This window comes from Oncorhynchus mykiss, chromosome 13 (genome assembly GCF_057628025.1).
Source record: "Oncorhynchus mykiss isolate SJ-2025 chromosome 13, ASM5762802v1, whole genome shotgun sequence".
NCBI lineage: Eukaryota > Metazoa > Chordata > Actinopteri > Salmoniformes > Salmonidae > Oncorhynchus > Oncorhynchus mykiss.
In genome coordinates, this window is record NC_143034.1 from 3,282,501 (window position 1) to 3,298,490 (window position 15,990).

The 15,990-nt window shown below is 43.1% G+C and overlaps 1 protein-coding gene across 1 annotated transcript in view; it reads right to left on the minus strand.

Moving 5' to 3' along the window:
* Positions 1-15,990, minus strand: part of LOC110487301 (uncharacterized) — a 47,890-nt gene that overhangs the window by 19,681 nt on the left and 12,219 nt on the right. Inside the window, 6 exon segments of the mRNA XM_090194564.1 lie at positions 7,578-7,640; positions 7,852-7,961; positions 8,221-8,359; positions 9,271-9,371; positions 11,498-11,586; positions 12,365-12,406. Of these exon segments, the coding sequence (XP_090050690.1) occupies positions 7,578-7,640; positions 7,852-7,961; positions 8,221-8,359; positions 9,271-9,371; positions 11,498-11,586; positions 12,365-12,406 (544 nt within the window).

Here is a 15,990-nt window from a genome sequence, read left to right on the forward strand (position 1 = left end):
GACTAGTTCACCACTAAATAAATGTTGTGTTGCTTCAGTAGAGTGATCAGGGGACTACTTCATCACTAAATAAATGTTGTGTTGCTTCAGTAGAGTGATCAGGGTACTAGTTCATCACCACTAAATAAATGTTGTGTTGCTTCAGTAGAGTGATCAGGGGACTAGTTCATCACCACTAAATAAATGTTGTGTTGCTTCAGTAGAGTGATCAGGGGACTAGTTCATCACCACTAAATAAATGTTGTGTTGCTTCAGTAGAGTGATCAGGGGACTAGTTCATCACTAAATAAATGTTGTGTTGCTTCAGTAGAGTGATCAGGGGACTAGTTCATCATCATCACTAAATAAATGTTGTGTTGCTTCAGTAGAGTGGTCAGGGGACTAGTTCACCACTAAATAAATGTTGTGTTGCTTCAGTAGAGTGATCAGGGGACTAGTTCACCACTAAATAAATGTTGTGTTGCTTCAGTAGAGTGATCAGGGGACTAGTTCACCACTAAATAAATGTTGTGTTGCTTCAGTAGAGTGATCAGGTGACTAGTTCACCACTAAATAAATGTTGTGTTGCTTCAGTAGAGTGATCAGGGGACTAGTTCATCACTAAATAAATGTTGTGTTGCTTCAGTAGAGTGATCAGGGGACTAGTTCATCACTAAATAAATGTTGTGTTGCTTCAGTAGAGTGATCAGGGGACTAGTTCATCATCACTAAATAAATGTTGTGTTGCTTCAGTAGAGTGATCAGGGGACTAGTTCATCATCACTAAATAGATGTTGTGTTGCTTCAGTAGAGTGATCAGGGGACTAGTTCATCACTAAATAAATGTTGTGTTGCTTCAGTAGAGTGATCAGGGGACTAGTTCATCACTAAATAAATGTTGTGTTGCTTCAGTAGAGTGATCAGGGGACTAGTTCATCATCACTAAATAAATGTTGTGTTGCTTCAGTAGAGTGATCAGGGGACTAGTTCATCACTAAATAAATGTTGTGTTGCTTCAGTAGAGTGATCAGGGGACTAGTTCACCACTAAATAAATGTTGTGTTGCTTCAGTAGAGTGATCAGGGGACTAGTTCATCACTAAATAAATGTTGTGTTGCTTCAGTAGAGTGATCAGGGGACTAGTTCACCACTAAATAAATGTTGTGTTGCTTCAGTAGAGTGATCAGGGAACTAGTTCATCACTAAATAAATGTTGTGTTGCTTCAGTAGAGTGGTCAGGGGACTAGTTCATCACCACTAAATAAATGTTGTGTTGCTTCAGTAGAGTGGTCAGGGGACTAGTTCATCACCACTAAATAAATGTTGTGTTGCTTCAGTAGAGTGATCAGGGGACTAGTTCATCACTAAATAAATGTTGTGTTGCTTCAGTAGAGTGGTCAGGGGACTAGTTCATCACCACTAAATAAATGTTGTGTTGCTTCAGTAGAGTGGTCAGGGGACTAGTTCATCACCACTAAATAAATGTTGTGTTGCTTCAGTAGAGTGGTCAGGGGACTAGTTCATCACTAAATAAATGTTGTGTTGCTTCAGTAGAGTGATCAGGGGACTAGTTCATCACTAAATAAATGTTGTGTTGCTTCAGTAGAGTGATCAGGGGACTAGTTCACCACTAAATAAATGTTGTGTTGCTTCAGTAGAGTGATCAGGGGACTAGTTCATCACTAAATAAATGTTGTGTTGCTTCAGTAGAGTGGTCAGGGGACTAGTTCATCACCACTAAATAAATGTTGTGTTGCTTCAGTAGAGTGGTCAGGGGACTAGTTCATCACCACTAAATAAATGTTGTGTTGCTTCAGTAGAGTGGTCAGGGGACTAGTTCATCACTAAATAAATGTTGTGTTGCTTCAGTAGAGTGGTCAGGGGACTAGTTCATCACCACTAAATAAATGTTGTGTTGCTTCAGTAGAGTGGTCAGGGGACTAGTTCATCATCACTAAATAAATGTTGTGTTGCTTCAGTAGAGTGATCAGGGGACTAGTTCACCACTAAATAAATGTTGTGTTGCTTCAGTAGAGTGATCAGGGGACTAGTTCATCACTAAATAAATGTTGTGTTGCTTCAGTAGAGTGGTCAGGGGACTAGTTCATCACTAAATAAATGTTGTGTTGCTTCAGTAGAGTGGTCAGGGGACTAGTTCATCACCACTAAATAAATGTTGTGTTGCTTCAGTAGAGTGGTCAGGGGACTAGTTCATCATCACTAAATAAATGTTGTGTTGCTTCAGTAGAGTGATCAGGGGACTAGTTCATCACTAAATAAATGTTGTGTTGCTTCAGTAGAGTGGTCAGGGAACTAGTTCATCATCACTAAATAAATGTTGTGTTGCTTCAGTAGAGTGATCAGGGGACTAGTTCATCACTAAATAAATGTTGTGTTGCTTCAGTAGAGTGATCAGGGGACTAGTTCATCACTAAATAAATGTTGTGTTGCTTCAGTAGAGTGATCAGGGGACTAGTTCATCACTAAATAAATGTTGTGTTGCTTCAGTAGAGTGATCAGGGGACTAGTTCACCACTAAATAAATGTTGTGTTGCTTCAGTAGAGTGGTCAGGGGACTAGTTCATCACCACTAAATAAATGTTGTGTTGCTTCAGTAGAGTGGTCAGGGGACTAGTTCATCACTAAATAAATGTTGTGTTGCTTCAGTAGAGTGGTCAGGGGACTAGTTCATCACCACACTAAATAAATGTTGTGTTGCTTCAGTAGAGTGGTCAGGGGACTAGTTCATCACCACACTAAATAAATGTTGTGTTGCTTCAGTAGAGTGATCAGGGGACTAGTTCATCATCATCACTAAATAAATGTTGTGTTGCTTCAGTAGAGTGGTCAGGGGACTAGTTCATCACTAAATAAATGTTGTGTTGCTTCAGTAGAGTGATCAGGGGACTAGTTCATCATCATCACTAAATAAATGTTGTGTTGCTTCAGTAGAGTGATCAGGGGACTAGTTCATCACTAAATAAATGTTGTGTTGCTTCAGTAGAGTGATCAGGGGACTAGTTCACCACTAAATAAATGTTGTGTTGCTTCAGTAGAGTGGTCAGGGGACTAGTTCACCACTAAATAAATGTTGTGTTGCTTCAGTAGAGTGGTCAGGGGACTAGTTCATCACTAAATAAATGTTGTGTTGCTTCAGTAGAGTGGTCAGGGGACTAGTTCATCACTAAATAAATGTTGTGTTGCTTCAGTAGAGTGATCAGGGGACTAGTTCATCACTAAATAAATGTTGTGTTGCTTCAGTAGAGTGATCAGGGGACTAGTTCATCACTAAATAAATGTTGTGTTGCTTCAGTAGAGTGATCAGGGGACTAGTTCATCACCACTAAATAAATGTTGTGTTGCTTCAGTAGAGTGATCAGGGGACTAGTTCATCACCACTAAATAAATGTTGTGTTGCTTCAGTAGAGTGATCAGGGGACTAGTTCATCACTAAATAAATGTTGTGTTGCTTCAGTAGAGTGATCAGGGGACTAGTTCATCACTAAATAAATGTTGTGTTGCTTCAGTAGAGTGATCAGGGGACTAGTTCATCATCATCACTAAATAAATGTTGTGTTGCTTCAGTAGAGTGGTCAGGGGACTAGTTCATCACTAAATAAATGTTGTGTTGCTTCAGTAGAGTGATCAGGGGACTAGTTCACCACTAAATAAATGTTGTGTTGCTTCAGTAGAGTGATCAGGGGACTAGTTCATCACTAAATAAATGTTGTGTTGCTTCAGTAGAGTGATCAGGGAACTAGTTCACCACTAAATAAATGTTGTGTTGCTTCAGTAGAGTGATCAGGGGACTAGTTCATCACTAAATAAATGTTTTTAAAACATTCAAACAGAAAATAGCTTTGTTTCCATGACAACAGAAGAGCAACACTATTCGGCTGGCAGCCACACAACTTAACTTACAATGAAAGAGCAAGGAACGTTTTGCGAAGGCCATCAGATGTCTTATTGGCATAGAGAGATTTACAGTCAGCTACATTTCCTAATGTCTTGCTTTAAGTTAATCTTGCAAGATATTTCTGTTTTTAATTATTAGAATTTTTTATGCTTGAAAAAGGCAGAATTCTGAACAAAATATAACCTAGAGATGGGAAAGGCCCAAATATAGGCATGGGAAAGGCCCAAATATAGGCATGGGAAAGGCCCAAATATAGGCATGGGAAAGGCCCAAATATAGGCATGGGAAAGGCCCAAATATAGGCATGGGAAAGGCCCAAATATAGGCATGGGAAAGGCCCAAATATAGGCATGGGAAATGCCCAAATATAGGCATGGGAAATGCCCAAATATAGGCATGGGAAATGCCCAAATATAGGCATGGGAAATGCCCAAATATAGGCATGGGAAATGCCCAAATATAGGCATGGGAAATGCCCAAATATAGGCATGGGAAATGCCCAAATATAGGCATGGGAAAGGCCCAAATATAGGCATGGGAAAGGCCAAATATAACCTAGGGATGGGAAATGGCCAAATATAACCTAGGCATGGGAAATGCCCAAATATAACCTAGGCATGGGAAATGCCCAAATATAACCTAGGCATGGGAAATGCCCAAATATAGGCATGGGAAATGCCCAAATATAGGCATGGGAAAGGCCAAATATAACCTAGGGATGGGAAATGCCCAAATATAGGCATGGGAAAGGCCAAATATAACCTAGGGATGGGAAATGGCCAAATATAACCTAGGCATGGGAAATGCCCAAATATAACCTAGAGATGGGAAATGCCCAAATATAACCTAGAGATGGGAAATGCCCAAATATAACCTAGAGATGGGAAATGCCCAAATATAACCTAGAGATGGGAAATGCCCAAATATAACCTAGAGATGGGAAATGCCCAAATATAACCTAGAGATGGGAAATGCCCAAATATAACCTAGGCATGGGAAATGCCCAAATATAACCTAGGCATGGGAATTGCCCAAATATAACCTAGGCATGGGAATTGCCCAAATATAACCTAGAGATGGGAAATGTCCAAATATAACCTAGGCATGGGAAATGCCCAAATATAACCTAGGCATGGGAAATGCCCAAATATAACCTAGGCATGGGAAATGCCCAAATATAAACTAGGCATGGAAAATGCCCAAATATAGGCATGGGAAATGCCCAAATATAACCTAGGCATGGGAATTGCCCAAATATAACCTAGGCATGGGAAATGCCCAAATATAACCTAGAGATGGGAAATGCCCAAATATAACCTAGGCATGGGAAATGCCCAAATATAACCTAGGCATGGGAAATGCCCAAATATAACCTAGGCATGGGAAATGCCCAAATATAGGCATGGGAAATGCCCAAATATAGACATGGGAAATGCCCAAATATAGACATGTGAAATGCCAATATAGGCATGGGAAATGCCCAAATATAACCTAGGCATGGGAAATGCCCAAATATAACCTAGAGATGGGAAATGCCCAAATATAACCTAGAGATGGGAAATGCCCAAATATAACCTAGGGATGGGAAATGCCCAAATATAGGCATGGGAAAGGCCAAATATAACCTAGGGATGGGAAATGGCTAAATATAACCTAGGCATGGGAAATGCCCAAATATAACCTAGGCATGGGAAATGCCCAAATATAACCTAGAGATGGGAAATGCCCAAATATAACCTAGAGATGGGAAATGCCCAAATATAACCTAGAGATGGGAAATGCCCAAATATAACCTAGAGATGGGAAATGCCCAAATATAACCTAGGCATGGGAAATGCCCAAATATAACCTAGGCATGGGAAATGCCCAAATATAACCTAGAGATGGGAAATGCCCAAATATAGGCATGGGAAATGCCCAAATATAACCTAGGCATGGGAAATGCCCAAATATAGGCATGGGAAATGCCCAAATATAACCTAGAGATGGGAAATGCCCAAATATAACCTAGAGATGGGAAATGCCCAAATATAACCTAGAGATGGGAAATGCCCAAATATAACCTAGGCATGGGAAATGCCCAAATATAACCTAGAGATGGGAAATGCCCAAATATAACCTAGAGATGGGAAATGCCCAAATATAACCTAGAGATGGGAAATGCCCAAATATAACCTAGAGATGGGAAATGCCCAAATATAACCTAGGGATGGGAAAGGCCAAATATAACCTAGGGATGGGAAATGGCCAAATATAACCTAGAGATGGGAAATGCCCAAATATAACCTAGAGATGGGAAATGCCCAAATATAACCTAGGGATGGGAAATGCCCAAATATAACCTAGAGATGGGAAATGCCCAAATATAACCTAGAGATGGGAAATGCCCAAATATAACCTAGAGATGGGAAATGCCCAAATATAGGCATGGGAAATGCCCAAATATAACCTAGGGATGGGAAATGCCCAAATATAACCTAGAGATGGGAAATGCCCAAATATAACCTAGGCATGGGAAATGCCATGGGCCTCACGATACGATCGCGATACTTAGGCGCCGATGCCACGTGTTTTAGGATTCAATACTGCGATGTTATTGTGATTTCGATGTTCCAGACATATTGCTCACCACATGTCTGCTGCTATCGAAAAAGGAAGATAAAAGAGTTAGTTTCACAAAGACAATGCTAACTAGCATTAGCGCAATGACTGGCAGTCTACAGGAACAGCTAGCATGCCATCTGTTCATCCCACTCTGGGGAGGTGGGGTCCTGGGTCACCGGTTTGACTGGGCGGGGGGGTTGGGTCACCGGTTTGTCTGGGCGAGGTGGGGGGGGGACCTGGACCATCTGTGTGTGTGTGTGTGTGTGTTAACTCACAGTCGTCAGGTTGTTACAGCCGTGTGTGTGTGTGTTAACTCACAGTCGTCAGGTTGTTACAGCCGTGTGTGTGTGTGTTAACTCACAGTCGTCAGGTTGTTACAGCCGTGTGTGTGTGTTAACTCACAGTCGTCAGGTTGTTACAGCCGTGTGTGTGTGTGTGTGTGTGTTAACTCACAGTCGTCAGGTTGTTACAGCCGTGTGTGTGTGTGTGTGTTAACTCACAGTCGTCAGGTTGTTACAGCCGTGTGTGTGTGTGTGTGTGTGTGTGTGTTAACTCACAGTCGTCAGGTTGTTACAGCCGTGTGTGTGTGTGTGTGTTAACTCACAGTCGTCAGGTTGTTACAGCCGTGTGTGTGTGTGTGTGTTAACTCACAGTCGTCAGGTTGTTACAGCCGTGTGTGTGTGTGTGTTAACTCACAGTCGTCAGGTTGTTACAGCCGTGTGTGTGTGTGTGTGTGTGTTAACTCACAGTCGTCAGGTTGTTACAGCCGTGTGTGTGTGTGTGTTAACTCACAGTCGTCAGGTTGTTACAGCCGTGTGTGTGTGTGTTAACTCACAGTCGTCAGGTTGTTACAGCCGTGTGTGTGTGTGTGTTAACTCACAGTCGTCAGGTTGTTACAGCCGTGTGTGTGTGTGTGTTAACTCACAGTCGTCAGGTTGTTACAGCCGTGTGTGTGTGTGTGTGTGTGTGTGTGTGTGTGTGTTAACTCACAGTCGTCAGGTTGTTACAGCCGTGTGTGTGTGTGTGTTAACTCACAGTCATCAGGTTGTTACAGCTGTGTGTGTGTGTGTTAACTCACAGTCGTCGCAGTAGGAGTTACCACAGCAGGGTATGACCACAGCATCACTCATCAGGTCGTTACCTGGAACAGATGAGCAGACAGACAAAGTGATTCAAAGACATTTTAACAACAAGTCTCTGCTCAGATGTACATTTTTTTGGGGGGGTGTTTGACAAAATAAATCTTCTAGTTAAATTAAACCAATAAATAAATTGTATAATTACAGTGTAATAATAATAATAATAATGATAATGATAATAATGATAATAATAATAATGAATGCGTTAATTACAGATGGGGCAGAGCAGCTCATCAGGGATTGGATCAGCCTCATCTTCAGACGATGACGCTTCACGAGGAACAAAGGGGGGACGTTCCTTCTTACCCAGAGCATAGGCCTCCCTGCAACACATTATATTACTCTATAGTCTCTCCTTCCTACCCAGAACACGAAAACACAAAATGAGCACAGAGACAGAGAGACAGAGACACACAGACAGAGAGAGAGACACAGAGACAGAGAGAGAGAGACAGAGAGAGAGAGACACAGAGAGACAGAGAGAGAGAGACAGAGAGAGAGAGACACAGAGAGAGAGACACAGAGAGAGAGACACAGAGAGAGAGAAGAGAGAGACAGAGAGAGACACAGTGTGGTACATACGCGTCTATAGCAGGAATAGCATATTCTCCAGTGCTGGTCAACATGGCTCCTTTAGTTCCTGGTTCAGCCTTCACCATAAAGCTCTGAGGGATGCCCTTACTGGTCCTGATTGGCTTAGGAGCCTCTACGCTCTTATCCTACAACACAGATACCATATGTCATGTTATGTAGTGTATATGTCATGTTATGTAGTGTATATGTAGGGATTCCCTTACTGGTCCTGATTGGCTTAGGAGCCTCTACACTCTTATCCTACAACACAGATACCATATGTAATGTTATGTAGTGTATATGTCATGTTATGTAGTGTATATGTAGGGATGCCCTTACTGGTCCTGATTGGCTTAGGAGCCTCTACGCTCTTATCCTACAACACAGATACCATATGTCATGCTATGTAGTGTATATGTCATGTTATGTAGTGTATATGTAGGGATGCCCTTACTGGCTTAGGAGCCTCTACGCTCTTATCCTACAACACAGATACAATATGTCATGTTATGTAGTGTATATGTCATGTTATGTAGTGTATATGTCATGTTATGTAGTGTATATGTCATGTTATGTAGTGTATATGTAGGGATTCCCTTACTGGTCCTGATTGGCTTAGGAGCCTCTACGCTCTTATCCTACAACACAGATACCATATGTCATGTTATGTAGTGTATATGCAGTGTTGTGTAGTGTAGTGCTGTGTAGTGCTGTGTAGTGCAGTGTAGTGTAGTGTTATGTAGTGTTGTGTTATGTAGTGTTGTGTTATGTAGTGTTATGTAGTGTAGTGTTGTGTAGTGCTGTGTAGTGTAGTGCTGTGTAGTGTAGTGTATATGTAGTGTTGTGTAGTGTTGTGTAGTGTATATGTAGTGTAGTGTTGTGTTATGTAGTGTTATGTAGTGTAGTGCTGTGTAGTGCAGTGCAGTGTAGTGTTATGTAGTGTTGTGTTATGTAGTGTTATGTAGTGTTATGTAGTGTAGTGTTGTGTAGTGTTGTGTAGTGTTGTGTAGTGTTGTGTAGTGTTGTGTAGTGTTGTGTAGTGTTGTGTAGTGTTGTGTCGTACCATCTGCATGGGGCAGTGTTTGATGTAGTGTCCGTTCTTGCCACAGCGATAGCAGGTGTAATGTGCAGGAGGCGGTCCTATGGCCTTCTTAGAGTAACTGAGGAGGAGAGACACATAAAAAAAAACACATTGCTCACGGGCTCAACCTTTTTCACTAAGTAGACCGGAATACTGGGTCGATTCCAAAACAACCGAAGAGCGTTGAAGCGTGAGGCTAAACTTGCCTCCGTTTTTGCGTACACGTACAAACAGTGTACACGTACACAGAAACTCTGTGACAGAGAGCATCATCTTGCATCACCCCATCATCTACGGTTCACGCTGCCACTGAGTCTCAAGTTTAAACATTAGACTACAGTTCACTGAAACAGCAGAGGTGTGGAGTCCACGCTCGAGTCGGACTCCTGTCAACAAAATTTGATTGACTTGAGACGCGACTCGATAGAAAATAAAAACAACTTGAGACTTGACTTGAACAGTACTTTGACTTGAGATTGAGGACTGGCATTTGGCCAGGGTATGAGTAACATTTTGATGACTTGAGACTTGACCTGGACTTTGACTTGAGATTGAGGACTAGCATTTGGCCAGGTTATGAGTAACATTTTGATGACTTGAGACTTGACTTGTACTTTGACTTGAGATTGAGGACTGGCATTTGGCCAGGGTATGAGTAACATTTTGACACTCATTTCCCATAGATTATGCTTCTCCTCACGCAGCCAGAGACAGACCGATTGGCTAGTGAATACTTATGTGAAATGTGATATTTCTATTTTTATGGGGTATTGTGATGTCATTATGGGGTATTGTGATGTCATTATGGGGTATTGTGATGTCATTATGGGTATTGTGTGTAGATTGATGAGGGAGGGGGGGGACAATGTAATCAATTTTAAAATAAGGCTGTAACATAAATGTGGAAAAATGTCAAGGGGGGGGAGTCTGAATACTTTCCGAAAGCACTGTATAACACATCTTTAGATGGTTCTTCATTTTTAACGAAAATGTCAGATGAGACCTTGGGACTATACGGTTCTATTTGGAGTTGAAGACAAGATTATTTCTAGTTTTTATTTTTTTAAACTTGACTTGAATAAAAGGTGTGATTCGACAGATGCCAGAGAACGCTACCTGCCTGAGTGCATTGCGCCAACTGTAAAGTTTGGTGGAGGAGGAATAATGGTCTGGGGATGTTTTTCATGGTTCGGGCCCCTTAGTTCCAGTGAAGGGAAATCTTAACGCTACAGCATAACAACGACAAGATTCTGCACTTCCAACTTTGTAGCAACAGTTTGAGGCCTTTCCTGTTTCAGCATGACAGCACACAGAGCGAGGTCCATACAGAAATGTTTTGTTGAGATCGGTATGGAAGAACTTGACTGGCTTGCACAGAGCCCTGCCCTCAACCCTATCAAACACCTTTGGGATGAAATAGTCCTCCCAACTGTGAGACAGGTCTAACCACCCAACCTCCTGACCTTTAATGCTTGTGGCTGAATGGAAGCAAGTCCCCTGCAGCAATGTTCCAACATCTAGTGGAAAGCCTTGCCAGAAGAGTGGAGGCTGTTATAGCAGCAATGTTCCAACATCTAGTGGAAAGCCTTCCCAGAGGAGTGGAGGCTGTTATAGCAGCAATGTTCCAACATCTAGTGGAAAGCCTTGCCAGAAGAGTGGAGGCTGTTATAGCAGCAATGTTCCAACATCTAGTGGAAAGCCTTCTCAGAAGAGTGGAGGCTGTTATAGCAGTAAAAGGGGGACCAACTCCATATTAATGACTTCCCAGAAGAGTTGAGGCTGTTATAGCAGTAAAGGGGGGGACCAACTCCATATTAAAGCCTTCCCAGAAGAGTGGCGGCTGTTATAGCAGTAAAGGGGGGGGTCCAACTCCATATTAATGCCCATGATTTTGCAATGAGATGTTCGAGGAACAGGTGTCCACATACTTTTGGTCATGTAGTGTATCTTTATGAGCTGGATTGCCTGTCTTTGCAATTCGTTTATTTTAGTTTGCTCCCGTTAGCATATTTAGCTAGCAGCCTCCATGGAAATTCTCTATCAGTTGTACTAATTTTGTTAGCATTCTGGTAATAGACACCCAATGGGATTTTTGTTGTTGCATTTTCAGCACTAAGACATTAGTACTGTAAATCCTCTCTGGGATGAGAAGGACGGCGTGATCACGCGGATACCGCCCAACCCTGCTGTGTGTGTTACACTCACTGTATGGGGTCATATTCACTGTTGGACTGGGACATCATGGCTCTGATCTTGTCATCCTCTGACGCATTGGCCTCCGCTAGGTTGGCAGTCTGAAGAGAAAGGGAGGAATGGGAGGAGAGGGGGAGTAGTATGGGCGAGAGGAATGAGGAGAGGGGGAGGAGGAGAGGGGGAGGAGTATGGGCGAGAGGAATGAGGAGAGGGATGAGGAGTATGGGCGAGAGGAATGAGGAGAGGGATGAGGAGTATGGGCGAGAGGAATGAGGAGAGGGATGAGGAGTATGAGGAGAGAAATGAGGAGTATGGGCGAGAGAAATGAGGAGAGAGGGATGAGGAGAGGAATGAGGAGAGGAATGAGGAGAGGAATGAGGAGAGGAATGAGGAGAGGAATGAGGAGAGGAATGAGGAGAGAGGAATGAGGAAAGGAATGAGGAGAGAGGAATGAGGAAAGGGATGAGGAGAGAGGAATGAGGAAAGGGATGAGGAGAGAGGAATGAGGAAAGGGATGAGGAGAGAGGAATGAGGAAAGGGATGAGGAGAGAGGAATGAGGAAAGGGATGAGGAGAGAGGAATGAGGAAAGGGATGAGGAGAGAGGAATGAGGAAAGGGATGAGGAGAGAGGAATGAGGAAAGGGATGAGGAGAGAGGAATGAGGAAAGGGATGAGGAGAGAGGAATGAGGAAAGGGATGAGGAGAGAGGAATGAGGAAAGGGATGAGGAGAGAGGAATGGAGTTAGAGGAAGATGCCAAGAGTTAAGGTGATAATCAATTTACATTTTAATTCATGCCTCAAATTGAGTTGAAATTAAATGAACCCCAACCGGATTCCCAAAGACCAAAAACACACACACACAGAGAGAGAGACAGTACCTTAGAGAGCTGGGCCAGGGAGACGGACGGTGAAGAGTCGGTCTGAAGGAGAAGAGCAACATTAAGACAGAGCAGAGTCAAGGTCTGCCTGGGAGCAGACACGGGCTCAAATCTAGATGACAGGGCTTCTTCCCGTCTCCTTCTGAAAAGACACTGGAGGAGGAGAAGATACCATCCACCGGTCTTTTGAGGAGGAGACAGGAGATAGGAGGTGAGGAATCAAGGACACACAGTAGATTGATCACCCCTATTCCACAGCCAGAGAGGCAGATCATATACATCCAGTCAACTCATATCACTACTACAGTGTGACAGTTACACCAATGTTATGGTTCAGTAGTTCTGACCAGAAGACCATCAGGAACACCATGGTGGAGGGGGTCAGAGTTTCCCCACTCGAAAACACTGATCTGGGCGCAGTTCTTCATCTCCAAGTGAATGGTTATGGTAAGGATTTGGTGGCAGGGAAGCTGATCCTAGATCTGTTCCTAGGGGACGAACGCAGCAGAGCCTGACCATTTCCTCACCGTCGTCCTTCTCCAATACGACGTGAGGAGGAACCGCGAAACACTGAGATTCACACAGGAACTGGTGCTTGGGGGGGATACAGCCTGGCTAGCTACATCACACAGGAACTGGTGCTGGGGGGGGATACAGCCTGGCTAGCTACACTAGTAGTAGATGGTGCTACAGCCTGGCTAGCTATAATAGTAGTAGATGGTGCTACAGCCTGGCTAGCTACATTAGTAGTAGATGGTGCTACAGCCTGGCTAGCTATATTAGTAGTAGATGGTGCTACAGCCTGGCTAGCTATATTAGTAGTAGATGGTGCTACAGCCTGGCTAGCTATATTAGTAGTAGATGGTATTACAGTCTGGCTAGCTATATTAGTAGTAGTTGGTATTACAGTCTGGCTAGCTACACTAGTAGTAGATGGTGCTACAGCCTGGCTAGTTACATTAGTAGTAGATGGTGCTACAGCCTGGCTAGCTACACTAGTAGTAGATGGTGCTACAGCCTGGCTAGCTACATTAGTAGTAGATGATGCTACAGCCTGGCTAGCTATATTAGTAGTAGATGGTGCTACAGCCTGGCTAGCTACACTAGTAGTAGATGGTGCTACAGCCTGGCTAGCTACATTAGTAGTAGATGGTGCTACAGCCTGGCTAGCTACACTAGTAGTAGATGGTGCTACAGCCTGGCTAGCTATATTCGTAGTAGATGGTGCTACAGCCTGGCTAGCTACACTAGCAGTAAATGGTGCTACAGCCTGGCTAGCTATATTCGTAGTAGATGGTGCTACAGCCTGGCTAGCTACACTAGCAGTAAATGGTGCTACAGCCTGGCTAGCTACATTAGTAGTAGATGGTGCTACAGCCTGGCTAGCTATATTAGTAGTAGATGGTGCTACAGCCTGGCTAGCTACACTAGTAGTAGTAGTTGGTACTACAGCCTGGCTAGCTACACTAGTAGTAGTTGGTACTACAGCCTGACTAGCTACAACAGTAGTAGTAGTTGGTACTACAGCCTGGCTAGCTCCACTAGTAGTAGTCGGTACTTCCACCTGGCTAGCTACACCAGTAGTAGTAGTTGGTATTACAGCCTGGCTAGCTACATTAATAGTAGGTATTACAGCCGAGTTTGCTACAACCAGTAGTAGTAGGAATTACAGCCTGGCTAGCTACATTAATAGTAGTAGTTGGTATTACAGCCTGGCTAGCTACATTAATAGTAGGTATTACAGCCAAGTTTGCTACAACCAGTAGTAGTAGGAATTACAGCCTGGCTAGCTACATTAATAGTAGTAGTTGGTATTACAGCCTGGCTAGCTACATTAATAGTAGGTATTACAGCCAAGTTTGCTACAACCAGTAGTAGTAGGAATTACAGCCTGGCTAGCTACATTAATAGTAGGTATTACAGCAGAGTTTGCTACACCAGTAGTAGTAGGAATTACAGCCTGGCTAGCTACACTAATAGTAGGTATTACAGCAGTGTTTGCTACACCAGTAGTAGTAGGAATTACAGCCTGGCTAGCTACACTAGTAGTAGGTATTACAGCAGAGTTTGCTACACCAGTAGTAGTAGGAATTACAGCCTGGCTAGCTACACTAATAGTAGGTATTACAGCAGTGTTTGCTACACCAGTAGTAGTAGGAATTACAGCCTGGCTAGCTACACTAGTAGTAGATGGTATTACAGCCTGGCTAGCTACACTAATAGTAGGTATTACAGCAGAGTTTGCTACACCAGTAGTAGTAGGAATTACAGCCTGGCTAGCTACACTAATAGTAGGTATTACAGCAGTGTTTGCTACACCAGTAGTAGTAGGAATTACAGCCTGGCTAGCTACAATAGTAGTAGATGGTATTACAGCCTGGCTAGCTACACTAATTTTTTTTACCTTTATTTAACCAGGCAAGTCAGTTAAGAACAAATTCTTATTTTCAATGACGGCCTGGGAACAGTGGGTTAACTGCCTGTTCAGGGGCAGAACGACAGATTTGTACCTTGTCAGCTTGGGGGTTTGAACTCGCAACCTTCCGGTTACTAGTCCACTCTAACCACTAGGCTACCCTGCCGCCCCAATAGTAGGTATTACAGCAGTGTTTGCTACACCAGTAGTAGTAGGAATTACAGCCTGGCTAGCTACACTAATAGTAGGTATTACAGCAGAGTTTGCTACACCAGTAGTAGTAGGAATTACAGCCTGGCTAGCTACACTAATAGTAGGTATTACAGCAGTGTTTGCTACACCAGTAGTAGTAGGAATTACAGCCTGGCTAGCTACACTAGTAGTAGATGGTATTACAGCCTGGCTAGCTACACTAATAGTAGGTATTACAGCAGTGTTTGCTACACTAGTAGTAGTTGGTACTACAGCCTGGCTAGCTACACCAGTAGTAGTTGGTACTACAGCCTGGCTAGCTCCACTAGTAGTAGTCGGTACTTCCACCTGGCTAGCTACACCAGTAGTAGTAGTTGGTATTACAGCCTGGCTAACTACATTAATAGTAGGTATTACAGCCGAGTTTGCTACAACCAGTAGTAGTAGGAATTACAGCCTGGCTAGCTACATTAATAGTAGTAGTTGGTATTACAGCCTGGCTAGCTACATTAATAGTAGGTATTACAGCCGAGTTTGCTACAACCAGTAGTAGTAGGAATTACAGCCTGGCTAGCTACATTAATAGTAGGTATTACAGCAGAGTTTGCTACACCAGTAGTAGTAGGAATTACAGCCTGGCTAGCTACATTAATAGTAGGTATTACAGCAGAGTTTGCTACACCAGTAGTAGTAGGAATTACAGCCTGGCTAGCTACACTAATAGTAGGTATTACAGCAGTGTTTGCTACACCAGTAGTAGTAGGAATTACAGCCTGGCTAGCTACACTAGTAGTAGGTATTACAGCAGTGTTTGCTACACCAGTAGTAGTAGGAATTACAGCCTGGCTAGCTACACTAGTAGTAGATAGTATTACAGCCTGGCTAGCTACACTAATAGTAGGTATTACAGCAGAGTTTGCTACACCAGTAGTAGTAGGAATTACAGCCTGGCTAGCTACACTAATAGTAGGTATTACAGCAGTGTTTGCTACACCAGTAGTAGTAGGAATTACAGCCT